The sequence below is a fragment of the Pteronotus mesoamericanus genome, unplaced genomic scaffold, assembly GCF_021234165.1.
Source record: "Pteronotus mesoamericanus isolate MK-2021 breed Mesoamerican mustached bat unplaced genomic scaffold, CSHL_Meso_final contig_41, whole genome shotgun sequence".
Lineage (NCBI taxonomy): Eukaryota > Metazoa > Chordata > Mammalia > Chiroptera > Mormoopidae > Pteronotus > Pteronotus mesoamericanus.
In genome coordinates, this window is record NW_026555152.1 from 1567261 (window position 1) to 1586711 (window position 19451).

General features: G+C 45.3%; 1 protein-coding gene across 1 annotated transcript; it reads right to left on the reverse strand.

Moving 5' to 3' along the window:
• Positions 1–1762: 1762 nt before the first annotated feature.
• On the reverse strand, positions 1763–17137 carry MEDAG (mesenteric estrogen dependent adipogenesis). The gene is made up of 5 exons (XM_054577108.1): positions 16779–17137; positions 7274–7383; positions 5496–5608; positions 4775–5060; positions 1763–2963 (listed from the first exon to the last, which is right to left on the reverse strand). Exons 1-5 carry the CDS (start codon positions 17054–17056, stop codon positions 2839–2841), a joined length of 912 nt encoding a protein of 303 aa, XP_054433083.1. The 5' UTR covers positions 17057–17137; the 3' UTR covers positions 1763–2838.
• Between the last annotated feature and the right edge of the window lie 2314 nt (positions 17138–19451).

Here is a 19451-nt window from a genome sequence, read left to right on the forward strand (position 1 = left end):
CTCTTAAAAAGTAAGCTGGCCAGGCCAGCCATTGGGTAATTACCAATGCCTTATACTGTTAATTTCTTACAAGTTTATTCAAGTGGTGAACATCATGTGTGAACACTCATTTTAAATCTGCTACACCAGCATTTATCCATCTAAATGAATGTACTCATCTGTAAAAGTAGTAATTTATTCTATGATACTGCCATTGCTTAAAGCATTTTAAAAATTCTTTAGAAACTCCCTTTAGAAATGGATGCACATTCTTTTTAATTTCTTAAGTAGGGACATAACTTTGCTCTTTGATAATATATTGAGTATTTGAAACAATAAAAAGACATTTGAGTTGACAATTAAGGTAGGCAATCACATTGGACAATGTTATCCTTTAGCCAAAAATCAAACTTTCACCATGAGATAATGAGGAGAAAACTCTCTCATTCTGTAGATAATGTCCAGGTTTGCATTCTCGTTGGAATAAATTAATAGTCTCCAAGGTGACCCCTTCACTGAGACCTTAGCCAAATCAGCCAGTTTGATAAATCAATCCTTACAGATTTGTTTTAAAACTAAGTTTTATAGTTATACATAATTAATTTCATCTCCAAAACTGGATCATAAGCACCATAGATATCTTTCTTTTGGAACTTCTCTCATAGCACTTATTTTGTTGTTCTTGATATCTTGTATACCTGACCTGTGTTCTGTCACTAGACTGGAAGCTTCTGGAAAACTAAGGCCATGCTTTGGGTACTTTCATATGCCAGCATCCACCTCAGTGAACCTCACGTAGTAGGTACTCAATCATATGCATTGCATGAATGAATGAGTGAATTAATTAATTGAATGGATGAATTGCTTAGGTCACTGTTGTCCTATAGATTTCTATAGATTTTTTTTTGCATATTCTTTTTTTTTTTAAAGATTTTAGTTATGTTTAGAGAGGGGAAGAGAAGAAGAAAAGGAGGGAGAGAAACATTAATGTGTGGTTGCATTTCGTGTGCCCCCTGCTGGGGGAACCTGGCCTGCAGCCCAGGCATGTGCCCTGTACTGGGAATCGAACCGGGGACCCTTTGGTTTGCAGGCCAGCGCTCAGTCCACTGGGCCACATCAGCGAGGGCTCTATTGACCTTAAAATATCTGAATTTGTCCATTCACACCCAAGTCCAGGAAGATCCAATTTTAAAGATTGTCCAATATCACTTCTCTGTAACATTTGCTAATAAAATGCATTAGGACAGTGTCTATTTCCTTATAAACAATTGATAAAATTTTGCTAAGTGAATATTGAATGGCTGAATGAATTTGGCTCATAGTTGACAAGTTACCTGATAAAAGGTAACTTCCAGACCTTTAGTTCATTTCTGGAGTGCTTACTGATGGGTTTTCTTAACTCAGATACTCTCAAAAAACCTTCTTTGTCAATTTTTGTAAATAGTTTCTATTTCCTTTGGAAAGTATTCAATATTTGATAGCCACCCAAAGTTGGTTTATGCTTGTATAAAACTTATTTTATTGTTACTACTCCTCATTTGGCACCAAGTTGAATAACAACTGTTTATCCTCTTCTATTACTAACAAGCATTCTCTTTTCTGAAAGATCATATCAAATTTTGTTTCTTTTCTCCAAGTCCAGCTCTTCAAAAGGCTCTGGAAAGTATCTGTGAAAACCACAATTGTCCTTGTAATTCAGCAAAATAGCAGGGAAATATACAAAACACAATGGAAAGATGACACTCATACTTGGTTACAAATTTTAATCAATTCTATGTTGAATGATAAGAAAAATTGAATTGCACAAAGGTAATACATAATATTTCAAATATAAAAGACAATCAGTAGTGCTATTGAAATACAGGAAATTTTTTTAAAGCATATAAAAATTATACTCAAGACCCAGAAATCTTCCTCATTATAAGCATATACAGTTATTTATTCATGCAAATTTTATATATAGATGAGTTTTTTTTTTCTTTTCAAAGAGTTCCACTGTAGCTATGAGGAGAAAAATGCATTGATGTATCAATGTATTGTGGTAATGTTGTATAGCTTTTTTCTATTTTGCTTTTAGTGTTAGGGTTGCTAAAAGCTTATTTGAAATACCCAGATGGTACAGGGGGAATAAATTGTGATGGAAGGAGACTTGACTTGGGGTAGTGAACACACAATACAACATACAGATGATGTACTGTAGAATTGTAACCCGGAAACCTATATAATTTTATTAACCAATGTCACCCCAATAAATTCAATAAAAAAGTAAAAAAAATACACAACTGACACAATGTGCTTTCAATAAAGAGGACACTGCCATGATCATGATCCTCCTCCTGTGAATGTCTGCACATCCCCTGGCCTCTTTCTACACAGGACACTTTGTTAAGAGGGAGGTCAACGGAGTTCAGATTTTAGGCCAGGGGACCTAAACTCAACCCAGGGTGGCTTGAGTTCAGGTTCAGACAAGGGTGTCCCAAGCAGAGGGCCTAACCCCAATTTATGAAGCATCATGGTCAACGCCCAAGTCAGACTGGTCCTGAAGAAGCTGCCAGGGAAACTCCCAGGGTGCCAACATCCCACATGAAGCACTCAGGGCCCTGCCAGTCGCTCTACCTCTTTGGAGAAGTGTGCAAAGGAGAGGCTACCCTAGCCATGTGGCCAGGCCTCTCCCACCCTGAAATCAGTTGCGTGGGGCCTACTGAGGCAGTACCCATAGAACAGGGAGAGGAGCACTCCAAGGAGCAGAAGGTGGACCAGCAGGTGGAAGGCCCGCCTCCCACCTCCTCCCACCTCCCAGCTCCCCTCAACCTTTGGTCAGTCTGGAGTGTAGGAGGAATAAGAACAGGTCCAGTCCAATCAGACAAACTGGTTAGGTGTCTCTTCAGATTCCAGAACCCTTGGAAACGGTAGTTCTGCCAAAAGAGGCTCCATCAAAGATGATCTTGGTGACAGACTGCAGTTAAAAACTTCATCTATTGAACCTGAAAGACATAACCCAGGCATTTACCATCTGTTTACCATCACTGGAAAAGAGAAGCAAACCCACAGTGCCTTTAGAACTCACAAAAGACAACAAACCATTTCAATACTGAAGAGAGAACTCTGGCCTCCGCAAAAATGCTCAAAACCTCAATAGGAATGGGAGGCATTTGGTTTGCCAGAAGGATGTGAGGCGTCATTTGCTTTTCCAGGCTGGAATAGATTTGCAGTGAGTTTCACAAACACTTTCTCACTGATGATAATAGGCCCACAACTGGGACAGCCCAGGACAAAGGTCGGGTTTTGAGAAGGAGGTACAGCTGGACTAACTGATCAACCCAAGCTGGGCCAGTGGAGGCCAGGCTGCATACGCCTGCCAGGGACACTGGTGCATCTTGGCTGTGACCTCTGCCAAGCATAATGACTCTGGTCAGCCTGGAGGAATGCTGCCTCACTGCTCTGGAGTGGAAGTGGCCCCAGGGCTGGCTCAGAGTTAATTTTAAGGAAGCACCGCCCAACTTCACATGTCCCCATTGTCCCCAGGATAGCAGTGGACACCCTGAGCAGTCACAGAACAGAAGGTGAGCAATAGTGAAATAGCAAAACTCTGCCCAGGCTGCTATGCTCAGTGGGTGAGGCTGGAGGGATGACACAGGAAGGACCAGGCATCCAGGACTACCACAACCAGCGCATCTTCCCCCAAAAGATCAGTGTATAACATGCCCCGCCCCGCCTCAGCATGGCTGCAGTGGAGCAGAGTGCAGAGGTATCTTTGTAAGGAACATCCAGACAGAGAGAGCTAAAGCATCATGGAGTGAGGGAGTGAGAGGGGGAGAGGAAGGGAGAGAAGGGGAGAAGAAGAGAGGGTAGGAAAGGAGAAAAGAAGGAAGGAGAAAAGGGAGAAACAGATATAGGGAGGAGAGAGGGAAGAGGGGGAAAGAGGGAAGGCGCTGAGGAGGGAGAGAGAGGGAGAGACAGATGGGCTACATCCAAGGTAAGAAATAGCTAGAGTAAACATTTTTGCTATAAACATTAAAAGAAAGCAACTGTCATTAAATACTCTGTATTTTACATTTGAACTCTTTGAGAACTGTTGGTTCATAGAGACTGGTGTTTTTTGTTGTTTGTTTGTTTGTTTGTTTGCTTGTTGGAATTGGCAGCAGAAGTCCTGATTCAAGGAAGTTGCTTTCCAGCCCAGCTGGCACAGGGTGGAGAGAACAGGCTCAGAGAGGATGTGACAGGTGGGTGCTGTCGGCCCTGTGCACCAGTCTGACAAGCCTCCCAGAATGCACTAACGTAATATGCAGGTTGTTCAGTGAAATATTCTCGAGAGTTATTTCGTGGTCTTACAAACTCTGGAGAACCCTGCCAATTTTTTTATTGGCATAAAATTGATAGCGATTAACCATGTAGGCACCTCTTCCAGCTGACATTTCTGTTTCACATTCTGTTGCTGAGAACATGCACATCAGGGAAGCATAATTCTTTCAGAATATTTATATAAATGTTAATAAAATTCAAATGAACATTAATATGTATTTAAATTAATAATATATTTTGAAATTATTTTCTGGGTATGCTGCACAATGTAGCTTTTATGTCAGAAAACTTTAAGGAGCCTAAAAGGAAAAGCCACTATATTCCTTTTTGGCAGTCTCACTTTTTACTTTCTGAATAATGTGATATATTTCCCCCTTATCAAGAGACCTTATCTTTTCCATTCATTGGCTCTCCTCTCTTGTTGTACTATGCTACCCTTTTATTTAACTATGAGAATTTTTAATATTTTTAATAATTTAATAATTTTTAATACCTCTGGAAGTTACACTGAATTTTCGGTCAGAGAAACTGCTCCTTCGGATCAATGGTTCACTCATTTTTTCCAGAAATAGTTTAATTGTTTCCTTCTTTTCTGGACTTGAACTTGACAAATTCAGCACTTTTCCATGCACCTGTACAGTGGAATTGCTGAGCCCAAGCCAATAGAAGAAATCAAATAATGCGTCAGCTTTGAACTCATAGGCGAAGCTCAAATTTTCTCCATTAACCACCTCATTTCCCAAAGGGAAAAAATTCTTCACTGCCTCTTGAAAATCAAACTGAAAAAGACAGAAACATTTGATGAATTTCATGCATATGAGGATGTTATATCCTAGAATTCTATGTTATTTCAAGATTATATTACAGAAATAATTGCCTAAATGTCCAAAATGTCACACCCCTTGTTTCTCTTTCATTCTGACAGATACTTTTCAACAGTTGCCTTCACTTTTTCAAAACAGACCTATGCATTTGTATCATATTACCCTTACAGACCTTGAAGTGCTTAGTGAAGTTGACACTCATTATCCCATTTCTAATAAGTTGCTAGAAACTCCACCCATTTTATTGGTAGTGATGATAAAGCAACAGCAAACATCTGTGTCTGGATACAGCTAATTTAGAGTTGAGCTCTCAGGACTCAGCCCTATGTGAAGTGCTTGGAACCATCTGTGTTTGCTCGCCATCCTGGATTCAGACAGGCTAGCACTTACCTGGAGCCGGTAGCTTTCTCCAATCACTGAGGAAATGACCATGTCCATCCCTTGCTCTATCTGTCTTCTTATCTTGGGGTGCCTTGTGTTCACAAGGAAGGCATATGTTCTTTCTAAAAGTTTGGAAACAGAATTCAAAGAGAAGTATGCATGTGTGACAAAGCAGTAATTCCCACCTTACTTGAAGATTTTATTCATTTTTAGCCTTCCTCACCAGATTTCTAGAAGCATGTCTGAGATTTTTTACATATGTGAAGGAAGCAGGACCCCAAGGCTGCACTTTGTTACCCTTGTCTGGGAAATTGGAAGTTGGAAGTTCCGTCCCATCACTATCAGAGGTGAGAACTGAGCCTCTGCCCCTGTATGCAGCACAGAGAGCTAAGTGAGAAACGCAGGCCAGCCAGTTTTCATGCCACCGCCTTGCTGTCACCAACATGTCTTCATTTGCAAAGCAAAAAATCAGCCAAGTCCAGGGAAGAAGGCTGCCCCATGCCTCCTGTCCCCCAGCACCTCCCGCCCCAGGGTCTGGCTTTCACTCTGCCAAAGGGCTGGCCTAGAGCCCCAAAGGTCAAGGCAATTTGAGATGCACGCTCCTCCATACCCAGTAATCCCCAGTGGGAGGACACGGTCCCTCTGGTTACCAAAATCATACCATGCCTGTGTCCTGGCACAGTTGGGTTTTTGTTGTTTGCCTTGGTTTGTTCTTTTGGTAATCTCTTAAATCCAATTCTGTTCAATTCTATACAATCTAAATATCAGGAAATTTGAAATACTATTACATCTGTGAATCATATCCCTAGAGAACTCTCTGGATTCCTGACCATCATCAAGCCAAATAATATCAAGGGCTCAGATGTTCTAATGAGCGTTGCTAGTTCCTCTGTGTTCCATTCCTGGCCCCCACCCCACCCCCGACTTTGAATTATGAAGTGAGCAGAATATCTGAATGACTCTGATTGACATGAGCAGAGAATCGGCTCCAGAAACCTGGACGAGACTGAATGTTTAAGTAAGTTTCTTTGGAATTTGTAGATCCTTTCTTATTACCTTGGACTCACTTTAAGAATGTTATTTAGAAGTAAGTTTCAGAAATTCTTTTTCTATCATTATGTCCATACAGAATTTGAGTTAATGTAGTTGTTAACAGTCAGTCTGATTTCTTAAAAGAAACCATAAAGAGACATTTCTAAAATAGAAATTCTAATATAACTGCATGTGACATAAAAGCATCTACAGGTACTTATTTTATCTTAGTTTTCTCATCTATAAAATGGAAACAGTCTCAGTACCTCCTAGGTAGGGTGACCACACATCCTAGTTTGCCTGCGTTGGTCCCAGCAGAATTATTGACACTACCTACTTTCCTGCTACAAATGTTCCCATCCGAAAGACAAGCCCTGCAGGGCTATGTGTCAGCTGATGTCAGAACAGACCTGGAACGCCGAAGTGTCTCATGCATGGCAGACAGTGTCCCATACCATCATCTTCAGGCATTTTTGCAACCTTTGCAGGCTCAGAATGTCAAATCACTTTCTGCCTTGATAGGAAGCATGAAAGGAAACTCAAAGACAGATGGCTACTGCCCCAGGCTCATGTAGGGTTTAATCTTTAGGCTTGTGCTATGCTTCAGATGGCCTGACACAGCAGGCTTCTCTCTCCAGCCTTGTCATAAGCGTACACCCACCCTGCCACCTCCACACCCAATTTCTATGTCATCAGCATGCCTAAGTGGAAAGTCCCAGCAAGGCACAATCAAACCAAAATACTTCAATACTGACCTTTTGAGGTGTCTTTTCTGGCCTCTACATTAATAAAGAACAGCATCGGTTTACTCAATATCATTTCCCTGTAGTCTTTATAATCACAGTAGTTGGTCAGTTCCACATATCTACAAAAAAAGCAGAGATAATTGCAAATGTAATGTACCGGCCCATCTGAGGAAGGGGATGTCTCGACAGGTGCCTGCCACATCCATAGTCCCTTTTGAGAAGTCCCCTAAAAATGTCCTTGCAGAGACAACCATATTTTGTATCATATAAATAAAGCTCTCTCTCTCTCCAGGTCAGCCTGGGATGACCGTGTAACCCAAAGGTGGTTGTGGTCCTTGGGGTGGCCTGACACCAATGCTTGGCTCTCAGATGATAACCAGTACCATCTATTTCTGGGGCTATAAGAGTTCATTTGAAGCCACCAGAGTTCGGTATCTGTCTGGACTGAGAACAAATTACACTCAGTAAGTGGAATTAGCTGGGTCTTCCCCAGTTCAGTCACCCATATTACCAGTGGATCTACAATTTTCCTTTCCTTCTCCCTTCTTCCCTTCTCTAATTCCAAAATAAACCCAGCCCCCTCCACAGATTACACATAAACCAATACTCATATGAACTAATTTCACATTTTCCTGATCCTGAGCTTGTATAATTAAAGAAAAACTACTAATGGTGGACTTCTGCCCAGGGCCCTATATTAATTGAGCTCCCTTGGTTTTCATTCATTATTCGAACCTGGGAGGAGCTTTTACATTTTGACTCTGTCATCTAGTATGTCAGCTTTCTTTCCGTACTCTACAAACTTTCCAAGCTGTCTTTCTATGCCTCTACCCACATTGTTGATAAAAAAAAAAAAAAAAAAGGCTGATCCAAATGTAAATCAGTTTCCACCAAGAAGATGGCTAATTTGCTAACCAAACCCAAGCTCAATGCCACATAGACATAGGCAGTCTAAATGGCATCCAGTCCAGCCGGCTGGAGGACGCATTGCCACAGTCCCTCTTCCCTATGGAGCTGGGTCCACGGACAGCCCATCTGTGGGGATTTGTGCACCAAATGAATGGCCGGCCTAGCAACAGCATGGGCTGCTCTTGCTACACTGCACCATGTCTGCTTCTGACACCTAGTCAAAGGCAGAGACATCTCCAGTGTTTCTCTCTGGCTTGTTGTCCTTCAGTGTCTGACATGAAAATCACAGTCCTGGAGAGCTCCCAGCATCAGGGAGCTGTGGTGCCAAAGTCCTCACAGCCTCCCTCCCCTTGCCCACATCCCACAACCCACTTAGAGGGGCCAGAGCGCAAGACCCGGACCCTGACATGGGTCAAGAGCACATGGGAGAATACCTACCCCTCAAGAAAAACACAGCTTCTGCTTATGGTTTCTTAGAAACATGTGTCATTATCTTTTTTATGGGCTTGTCAGGCCTGATTTTGAGAGGTTTTAAAACCTGACCCCTGAGAGATGCTCTAAAATACTTTCTGCCTTCTAATTTACCAAGCTTTTAACACAGTCTCCACCTCCCAACCCATAGGCACAGGTGGTGGTCAGGTGGCTGGGAGGCATCAGGGAGGAAAGGGGGTGTTGATGTTCAGGGGTGTTGGTGAGGAGGGCAGGAGTAGGGGAGAAAAGGGTGGGAGTAGAGAAGGGTTGGGAGACCTAGGGAGCAATAAAGGGTCAGACTGGGTGTGACCGAGGGTTTTGTGTAACCCTTTCTCTGTCCCTCCCCTGCCCTCACCTTCACTGGGACAGAACAGTGTGGAAGGAGAATGGGATGAGATGAGGCAACTGAAGGAGAGAGACACTTGTGTACCATATCAGCAGAGACAGAATTTTCCTGCTTTTCTTTGTCTCAATTGACTGTCAAAAGGTAATAGAGAAAGGAGACAAAGGAGAAGGAAAGAGAAAGGGGCCATCATTGCTGGTTCTCTCGCTCTCACTCATTTGACCACATTCCTCGATTAGCTAAGGCTGTGGATATCAGGTAGGTATTCACAGGGGCCTTATCACATCTGAGGAGCTCAGGGCCTAGGCAGTAGGGGTGGAGAAGAGGGTGGCGGTACCGGGTTGCCCCAGGGCTCTCTCGCACCCTCTGCCATCCATCTATTCAGCTGCCAAGGACCTGGCCTGACAGGCAAGAGTGGCCTGGGAAGAGGAGAGGCCAGTGAGGCCTGTGGTTGAGGGTATGTGTGACGGGGAGGGCGGCGAGAGGAAAGATGCAGAGGAGAAAGCGGGGTAGGGAACTCTCATAGCAATAGGAGAAAAGGACAAGACTGAGTGGGCTAAAAGGCAAAAATATAGATGTGTGATGCCAGGGCAAAAGTCAGGTGCTACCTGTGAGCCATCCAAGGTGGATTTTCACAGCCTTTCCCCCTGCCTGTTTATCACAGAGTTGATTTATAGTCACTGAAGCATGTAATATGTTCCTCAAAGCGACTCCTCTGCTCTCTCAGCATCCATGGTCTGATTGTCATTCTCCAGCGTAGCCAGAAAATCCATAGTTTTGATGGTTATTCTGATGACACAAATGGCAATACTTGCCTCTGCCTATACAATTGATTGACATCCAATTTGAGGTGCCATCAGTAGGAAAAAGATAAAAAAATGCAACTGAGAAATGATCACTGGGTATGAAAATAACCAGTTTGCTCCGGAATTCTGTGGAAGGCTTTCTGGAATGCTCTGGGGCTCACAGGACTGCTATTTGGGGTGCTCAGAAAAGGGGACTGGCGGGGGGCTCTGGATAGCCACACACTGACTTGAATGGGGCGCCTACACCTGAGTCATCCTTTTCTTTTACAGTCTGAATTTGATAAGATCCCCTGAATAATAAAACTATGCTCAACATAATTTAATCTTCCTTTGATGATTTAGAGGCATTTTTAGGATGCTAATGGGCTTGTAAAAGTCACAGCAGAGCATGTCAGTTATCCTTATACCTCAGATGTGCAGAAACGCTGCATATATGAGAGCTCCGATAACAGAACTCACGGATAAGAGATGGTGGCAAGACCCCTACCTACCAGACCAGGTCACAAATAAGAACTACCTCCTCACATCTTCTGTGCCCAGTTTCCCAGTTATGGTCCAGTTGTTAAACACCTCTGAATTCCAGTGAAATAAAGAAATGTGAGTATTCTTTTGGATTCACTGTTATAAAATCTGGATATATAAGTCACCAAAATAAAAGATTGAGGACCGTGTAGTTAAGGAGGAGCCTTATTAGACTGTACTAGGGACTAGTTATTTCATCTTGAGCCATGCACATTTCTGAATTGCTAATGTAAATATCACTTTTGTGTACTGGATACTTATTATATTTGCTGATGTTATCATTGGGGAGGAAAAGCAAACAGCTGAAGATGGTTCCTTCAAACTCTCATCTCTTTGTGGCTTTTACCACATCACCCCCCAAATGCTGGCTGAAACTTACTACACTTGGCTCCAATCCAAAGACTGAAAGGCAGAACACTGGATGGATAGCACAGTGATTCAAAATGGAAAGATCTAATTCATGACCTAACTGACTGCCTGTATGAACTCAGTCCCACAGCCACAGCCCACTGTGACCTTGAGTGAGTTAGACTGGGTGTGACCGAGGGTTTTGTGTAACCCTTTCTGTGCCTGTGCCCTCATCTGAAGAGGGATACAACAGTGTTGCCTTCTGTTTGATGACTCAGTGTAATGCAAATAGTGTTGACATATGTACTTGGGCCCATAGTAGATGCTCAACAAACAAGATTAATATCTGTAATCCTGGCCAGCTCTGCTGTCCACAGGGTGAATGAAGTTCTGTGAGCTTCTGACATGCAACCAGGGCTGGCTTCATCTGTATTACCAGGAAAGGAGGACACTCTGAGTACCTGAAAAATAAACGAGCAAGACATTCTGCTTTCTTGCTCCAATTTCTGTTCTCATCTTTTCCTTTTGGAAAGCTAAAGAGAACAGCTTAATGAAAGCAGTATCTGAAACGTGAGGCCAGAAAAGAACATAGTATTTTTGCTTCTAGTGAATCAGGACCACCCACCTCCTAAGACACATCCCTTTTTCTGGAGTGCCTTCAGGGTTCACATCATCTGCAGCATGATCTAAAAGCTGCTCCCAATTTCCCTTGGCTCTCTAACAACTTACTGCTCAAAGGTGAATGGGAATTCAAACCTATGGTTTCCATCTGAGGGTGTGTGTGTTCATTTTAAAAATATGGAGAGAGGAGAAGAGAAAAAGAGAAACATGTGCTGAAATAGTCCTTGTGTAGAAGGCCCAACAATTGCCTAAAAGTTCATAATCCTTTATGGTAACACTAACAAAAGCTTTCAGGGACCTTCTGCCCTTGGGAGCACACAGGACAGCCTTCCTGTGTTTCTAGTGTTAAGGTGATAGCCTTATGTAGAGCCTCACCTAAGTTCTTATACAGTTTTCTTCTTCTGTTCCTGTTCTAGTGAAATTAAGCAAAAAAATTTACATTTATCACTATGTTTTCTGTGCTGAAAATCAGGAATACCCACAGTTGTTCATTCATTTAGTCATTTAGCCATCAATTATTGTGGCACAGTGCAGTGAAACACTGTGATAGTGCACATAAGCATTCATTCATTGATGCAATAAACATTTGCTAAGCACCACCAATGTGCTAGGCACTGGGGACATAGAGGAGAAAGGAAATAGTCTTGCTTTCAAGAAGCATAGAGTCCACGGAGGAGACGGATAAGAAGATGCACCATTTCAGTATAAAATGATAGCTGTATAAGACCCTGTTGCTTAAAGTGTGACCTTTGGACCAGCAACACTGGTATCACATGGGAGCTTGTGAAACTGCAGATTCTCAGGCCCATCTCCAGGTTTATTCCATTGGAACATCTGTTCACATCATCCCCCGGGAGGCTGAAATGCTTACTTAAAGTTTGGGAAACATTGGCGTAAGACACGATTGCTCCCACTCAGAGGCTTACAAACTAGTTAAATTGCTCAAACACACAAATGGTGGAGGAATGCACAGTTCTCTGCATTCAGTCCACTCTCCACAGGTTTATGTCCCAGTTATTTAAATACGAAGGAGCAAAGCAGGAGGGGCCTGGAGTTAGAACCTTTATGGGGCTGAGACAGCCACTGGAAGAGTGATCCTTCTGTCAGGCCCAACATCCCGCCAATGTGTGGGCAAAGCAGGAGAGAGGAAGAGTCACAGGCCTTGGGGGAAATGAGATGGTTGCATCCAGGCCTCCAGGTAGGCATGTGGCAAGGACCAGGCGAGCTGAAAGCAAGAAGTAGACTAGAGTGTGTCTGGAAGTTCAGAGCAAGGCTCCCAAGGAAGGAAGGCAGGAGGGAAGGCAGCAAAAAGGCTCATGGCTTTTCAATCATCAGATCTGGATTTGGTTTCTGTCTCTGACTTTTAACCTTGCCAAGATCTATTTCCTCACCTGTAAAATCTAGCTAACAAAAGGTGCCCCGTGTAGTGGCTAAAAGATTAAATATGGGTGAAGGACTTGGCTTTGGGGACTTCTTAATAATAATAATAATATAAAAGCTAACATTTGTCAAGTAATCAATATGCACCAATAATTAGTTTAAGGACTTTATGAATTTTCATTCTGAACAGCAACCCTATGAGGATGATGAATTATCATTCCCATTTTGCAGCTGAAGAAACTGAATCATGGAGATAAAGTAGCTTTCCCAAGTCACTGAGCCAGTAAGCACAGAACTCAGGTTCCAATCAAGGCCATCTGGTCCTGGCCCTCCTGCCCATCCACGCTTTCTCCAGATTGACTCTCATAAAAGTCACAGCTCAGCACAGAATGGCAATTACCTCTCAGTATCATTCTCTGTCCTGTGAAGAGGATGTTGAACTGGTCAGGTCACCAAACCCAAGACTCAGACACGGGGACCAAGGCCAAGGACTGGCCAAGAAGGCAGGACAGAAGCCCACTGAGTGCAGCAGCGGCGACAGTGATTGTGCTGCCTGCTGCATGTGGAGCTGTCACTGCTCCCATACCTCCTGGCCTCAGTCAAGGTCATTGCTGAGAGGTGGACCTGGGCTGCCAGACGGAGCCCAAGAACCTCCCACTGTGGGGTGGGCGTGAGGCTTCCCCAGTACAAATCTAACTGTGTACCAGCCCTGCCTCGGGGGCCTCCCTTTACCTCCGTGAATCTCCTCCTCCAACCCCCTGCGCTCTGTACCCTTGGCCGTTGCCCTCCAGGCAAGTCTGACTGTAACCCTTCTAACAGCAGGTGGGACACAGGCAGGGGCGGGTCACCTCTCTGCTTTCAGTGGCTTTACAAAAATCAGAAGGACTTACTTTTGCTTTTAGGCTGATTATACAAGATGAGTACTGGCTGATATAATTTCAGTTATCTTTTTATGGATTCAAGAAGCTCATGAGAAAGCTGCTGCTGTCTATAAGTAAGGCAGAATGATCACAGGTTCGAAGCAATTTGCTGAACATGCATATTCATAGTTAGATGAGGCTGCATAGGAGCCTTGGCTCCATGCTCCCCAGCATCCTACTTAGGTGCAGTACTTGACCTCTCTGAATCCTAATTTCATCTGCAAAAAGGGGATGCAGTAGTGCCAACTTCATCAGCTTTCATGAAATAACAGCTGTGAAACACTCTGCACCATTCCTGGTACTCAAACAAACATTAGTGGCCACTGTTATTATTGTTGGGCTTATTTTCATTACCCAAGTGGCCTCTTTCATGCTAGGAGGACACTGAAAAGGAAGGATTATAGCTCCTCTTTGCCCAGTGTTTGCCATTATACCTCACTCAGAGGCTACATTATAGGGAAAAGGCATCTGTGTGATAGCTAATGGCAAGTTACACCTGGTATCCTGAGCAGATTTTGTTTGTATCACAGAGAGAAATCCAGGGCTTGAAAGAAAAATAATAGTAAAGGTTTTGCAGTAAATCCCACAAAGCAGGACAAATATTTTTAAAGCAAGCTCTCAGGAGCATTAAAGCCCTGGGGCCCATCAGGAAACCTCCCACCACCCTAGGTTTCCTCAGGTTTACTGAGCAGCTATGTATGTAGAAAAATGTTCAAGTATCAGAAAACAAACCTGAGTACATTGAATGAACCATAGGAATGTCAGGGTCAGTAGCTCTTAACCTTTCAGGTTCCTTGGGAAAGGACCTCGTGAAAACCACAGTGCATGCTTCTGGGGCCCTGAAAAGAAATCCTACTTACCCTGTGGACTTATCCCACACCAAAAATATTTGTGCAATAGAAAAAAAGTAATTAGCAGAGCTAGGATTCTTAACCTGGATCCAGCTATCTCATAAACCACTTGAATGTCAGCAACATTGGGTGTTTCTCTAAGATTCTGGGGAGAAAGTCTACATACAATTTCCCAAAACTCTCCAGTCCAAGTGATTAAGAACCATCACTTTGCTTCCGTGACCACCCCACCACCCTAAGCCACCTTCTCGGTGGCTCTTGGATGGGGGCCATGATACCTCAGGCAGGGATGTGGTGGCTGCAAACATGAAAAAGTCACTGGAATCCATTAGTTCTAGACCCCAACTCATGAAGAGTGGAAAGTACGTGCAGGGGTAAAGCCAACTCCGAAGATGACAGATGAGGCAAACAGAAACTGGCATCCTTGCCAACAACTGTCCAACCCTGGGGAAATCCGAAATAGAGTATTATACCATGTTGGCCAAAACTGGTGTCCAGCACTACCCTGGAAATAATATTGACCTGGGCATAGCCTATTAGAAACACTTCAGTATGCACACTGGCTGGTATAGACCCAGGTGATCATGTGATCTTTAACAGTCTGTCAGAACAAGACAGGCAAAAAGGAAGTTATGCAAAATATTCTGCAGTAAAACTGGCCAAAGCTTACTGAGAGAAGGAAGGGAAGAAGGGAGGAAGAGATGGAATAAATAATGGCTTTGGAGCAAGTAATTTGAGAGAGGAAGTTGTATGCCAGCCCTAAGGCCAAAGAAACCTGGGTAAATTTGGCAGAGCTGAGAAGCAGCAACTTTGGAAGTCCGAATTCTGACTATACATCCACCTCCTGATCCATGAAAGCAAACCTCTCACTGCTACCTACAACTCGGTATTCCCTCTCTTTCTGGAAAGTTCTCTCCATTCACACCAGGTTCCCTCCCAGTCATCCTTCAGGACTGCATACCCAGTTACAAAAGCCCCTGCCATAGGATGTCCCTGAGAGGAAGATGGATGGTCCCTTCCATCACCCAAATTATTCTCAGGTGCTCCTCACTCTTTCCCACGCTACAGAAACCCTCACACAATTGCTTAGACAGGAATCTTGTACTTGTTGATTGTGTGCACCCTGGTCCGTGCGGCCTGATCATTTTTTATTCTGGACTCTAAACTGCCAGGGTTTCACTGTTGTTTAATTTTTCATTTATGTAGGAGGTGTTCAAGCAAGAGTTTAATAACCAGCCTTCAAAATCATTCAAAATTTTGCAACAATGTTTGCTAAGACTAGGGGAGCAGGCTCTATCAAAAGCCTAACCTGTATCTTCAATTAATTCTGGCCATTTTTATTTTTCATACTGTCCTCAAATACAAGGTTAACTTCTTTTTAAATCTTTGCAAATCTGATTTCTAATTCAGTTCCTCCCATATCCCTGTTTATGGGTTGGAATTTTCAGTTCACTAAGAAAGGGAGAAATTCTTGTCAGGGAATGGTTTTTCAGCCATTCAAAGCCTTCATTCTCTTCTGTGTGGAAATGCAGCCCAAAGAAGGCATTTTAAAAGTCATTTTGTTTGCTTGCCCCCCCTTGGCTCCATCTCACCCACAGGGTGGCACAGCCCCACTGTCTTTCCCAGGAGGAGCAGCTTTGTAATAGCTGGCGGGCTTACTCATCTCTGAATCAAGCTCTAGACTGCACTCGCCTGTTTCCTGGCAGCCAGTTCTCAGCACAAATGTAAGACACAGGCACACGCGCACACAGCACTTACTTTTGCCCCCACGAAGACTCACAGGACCCTGCTTTGGACTACATAGGGCTTTTGTTCCCTTCTCAGCTGTGGTTTATTTACTCATTTATTTGAAACACTAAGGGAGGCCAAAGTGGGACACTTTGAATTTTTACACGCTTCTCCGCTGGGTCTCCTCTATGGATAAAGCTCCTGGTGCACAAGATTGAGCCTTCTCCCCCCAATCCACCCCCGCCCCCAATCTAAAGGCAGGATGTGCGTTCTCAGTAAACAGCCCCGAGGGGTGTGTCCCCAGCCTGAGCTCATCTGACCCAGTTAAGGACCCAGAAAGGGAAAATCACCCGCCAGTGACGCGCTCCCCACCCTACGCTCCTCTCCAACTGCCCCCCCCCCCCGACCACCACCACAACATGCCCCCATGGGCGACCTCTAGCGCAGCTGCAAAGATCAAGGGGAAGGGCAAAAAAAAGCCCAAGAGGGAGAGCTTGCGGCCCCGGTGACGTCAGCAATGAGAATGCTCTAGACGTGCGGCAACAAGGAGGGGAGGGCAGCGGGGACTCCCGGGACCCCGCGGCGCGGGGCGGCGGGGGGCGGAGGCGCACTCACCTCTTGATGTAGCGACTGAGGCGGCAGAGCTGGCCGTCCAGGCGCACGAGGCCGTCGCCGAAGACGTTGAAGCCCCCGAGCGCGGCCGCTGGCTCTTCGGGCCCGAGCACCGTGAGCTGGTCGCCGCGCAGCTGGAGGGCGGCGGGCAGCAGGCGCAGCAGCTGGGCCACCGGTAGTAAGGCCATCTCGCAGTCGCACGTCCACAGGCTGCGCAGTTCCCCGGACGAGATGGAGGTCAGGCTGGGCCTGGTTGGGGATGCGCACGCCGCCGCTGCCATCCCGCCGCCCGGAGGTCCTGGGTCCCCCCTCCCCAGTGCCGCCCGCTCACCCGCGAGGAGCGCTGCAGCCCGGAGTGGAGACGGCGGCCAGGCTCCCTGCGGCCCTTTTATCGCCCTCGGTGCGGCCCCGCCCGGCCGGGGCACGACCCCGGGCCTCTAGGCCGAATGAGCACCACTAGGGCTTGGCGCGCTCCCGCCCCGCCGCGCGGCCCGCAGCCAACGATTTACTCATCCCACCCCGAGTCCCCAACTCTTCACCCAGGGCTGGGCGGACACGAGCGGCGGGGTGGGGACTGGGGCCCTGGTGTGGGTCCAGCCCTCGGTGGGCGGGGGAGGGCGCCAGCATCCACCCAGGCCAAAGACACCGAACCGGTCCGTGTGGGGTGGGAGGAGGGGCGCCCTTCGCCCTCTCTCCGCACCCGGGCCGCCGGGCCGCCGGGCCGCCGGGCCCTCGGAAAAGAGCAGGACCCCTGTCTTCGCTTTTTGGCCCGCTCCAAGTGGGAGCCGCTTTCAGCCGCTGTCTCCCAGCATGTTTTCTGCTTTTTTCGCTCCAGATCGTACCCTACGCTTTCCCTCCTCTCAGCCTTTCATCGCACTGGCTCCTTCCCCGCATCCCTTCCTCTTACAGATTCCACGATCCTCACGTCACTTCTCCACGAAGCCTTTGTGAATCCCCTGTGAGTTTCATCCCATTGCTTCTCCTCGCTTCTCTTGCACTGGGGCCACAGGCCGCAGGGAATCTGCCCAATAATGGGGATGGAAGGACTAGCAGAGCTCCCTTCCACGTGCCTCTGCAAGTCCTCAACAAGTCCATTCTTGCAGTCTATAGCAGCGATTTTCCACCGTTATGATGCAAGAATTTTTAAAACATGCAATAGCTGACTATTTAGTCTAAGGCACTGACCTCTTTTCCTTTAGATTGTCAAATTAAAAAAGAAAAAATGACAACAGCCAACATAATAGCCGCCCGGTAAGGATGAATAAAAATTATACCTATTTTTTGTCAGATCGGCAAATATATATATTTTTTTTTGATGTACCTCAGAATTTTAGTAATTTGTCAGCGTGTGCCATGTGATGAAAATGGTTTAAAATTACTTGTCTCTAAATAATTAAGTGCTCATTCTGCAGACACACTGAATGGCTTGGTCTCCTGGGGTAGAAAATGAGGACAATTTCATTTAATTTAATTAAACAACTATTTCTGAAACATCTACTAGAAGCCAGATAATCGACTGAGTTTTGAGAAGACTGGAACAAATAAACACAAGCCCGGCCCTTGCCCAGCTTACGGTCTAATCGGGCGCGGGGTGGGGCGGGGGGCGGGGGGGCGGGGGGCAGCAGGGTGGGGGGTGGTGACGACAAACTTTCCCATCCACCACAACCCGTTCAGTGGAAAGCGTTGTTGGGGATGTCCCTGGATTTACGGGAGGAGAATCTGGCCTAGTTATGAGGAGCTGAGCAGCAGGCTTTCAGATGTCCCATAATTTAGAAATCTAAACTAGATCCTAAAAGCTGAGTACAACTTAGAAAATACCTTTCATTTGTCTTTGTGCTCAGCATGGACCCATCCACAGACTTAAGTCCAGTGAAGAGTCCTGTCTTTTCTCACTTAAATCCCAGAATATAAATGAGCTCCATTCCCAAGCCCTTCCTACAGACAAGGTTCCCTCAGCTTCAGTTTCAATCCTCACCCTTGAGCTTCTGTGAACAAATCTAAATCACCCAGCATGCATTGATCACAACTAAATCAACCTTTTAGAGAGAGGTGGGGTAAATATGCCTGTGAAACCAGCACCCAAGGGGATTCTTTCACAAAGTGAAGCCTGCCCTGCCCACTGCACAGAAGATGGGTGTGAGGTAGGCTGAGGCCATCGGCAGGACCCAGGGACGGGGGCTGCATGCACAGAGTACAAGTGAGGGCATGTGGCACCTTAGACCCTGCACATTCTACATAGGTGTCCATTCTTAGACCAAACATTGATATAGCCGCTGCTATGCATCAGGTACCATATTAAGCTCTGAAAGTATCAACAACAACAAAACAAATAACCTAGTCAAGGTGAGTACTATAATAGATGTATGGACTAAGTACTTTGAAAGCAAGGTCCAAAGGGTGGTTGCTGCTACCTAGGAAGCTCCAGGAAGGCTTCTTAGAGGATGTGACAAATAGGTTGAACTCTGAATACAGGGAAAGAACTCTCAGGTGAAGGAGCACCATCAATAGGAAACTGGGGAGAATATTCTAGAGCAATCTATGTAAAAGGAGAAGGTATGGTCTTAATTGAGGTGTGGGGAATTTTATATGGGCCTGTTTGGGGCAAGAGGTTAGTTTTATAAGAGACAAGACCAGAAAGGGAAGCTAGAGCCAGACTGTGAGAGGCCTTCTGAGCTG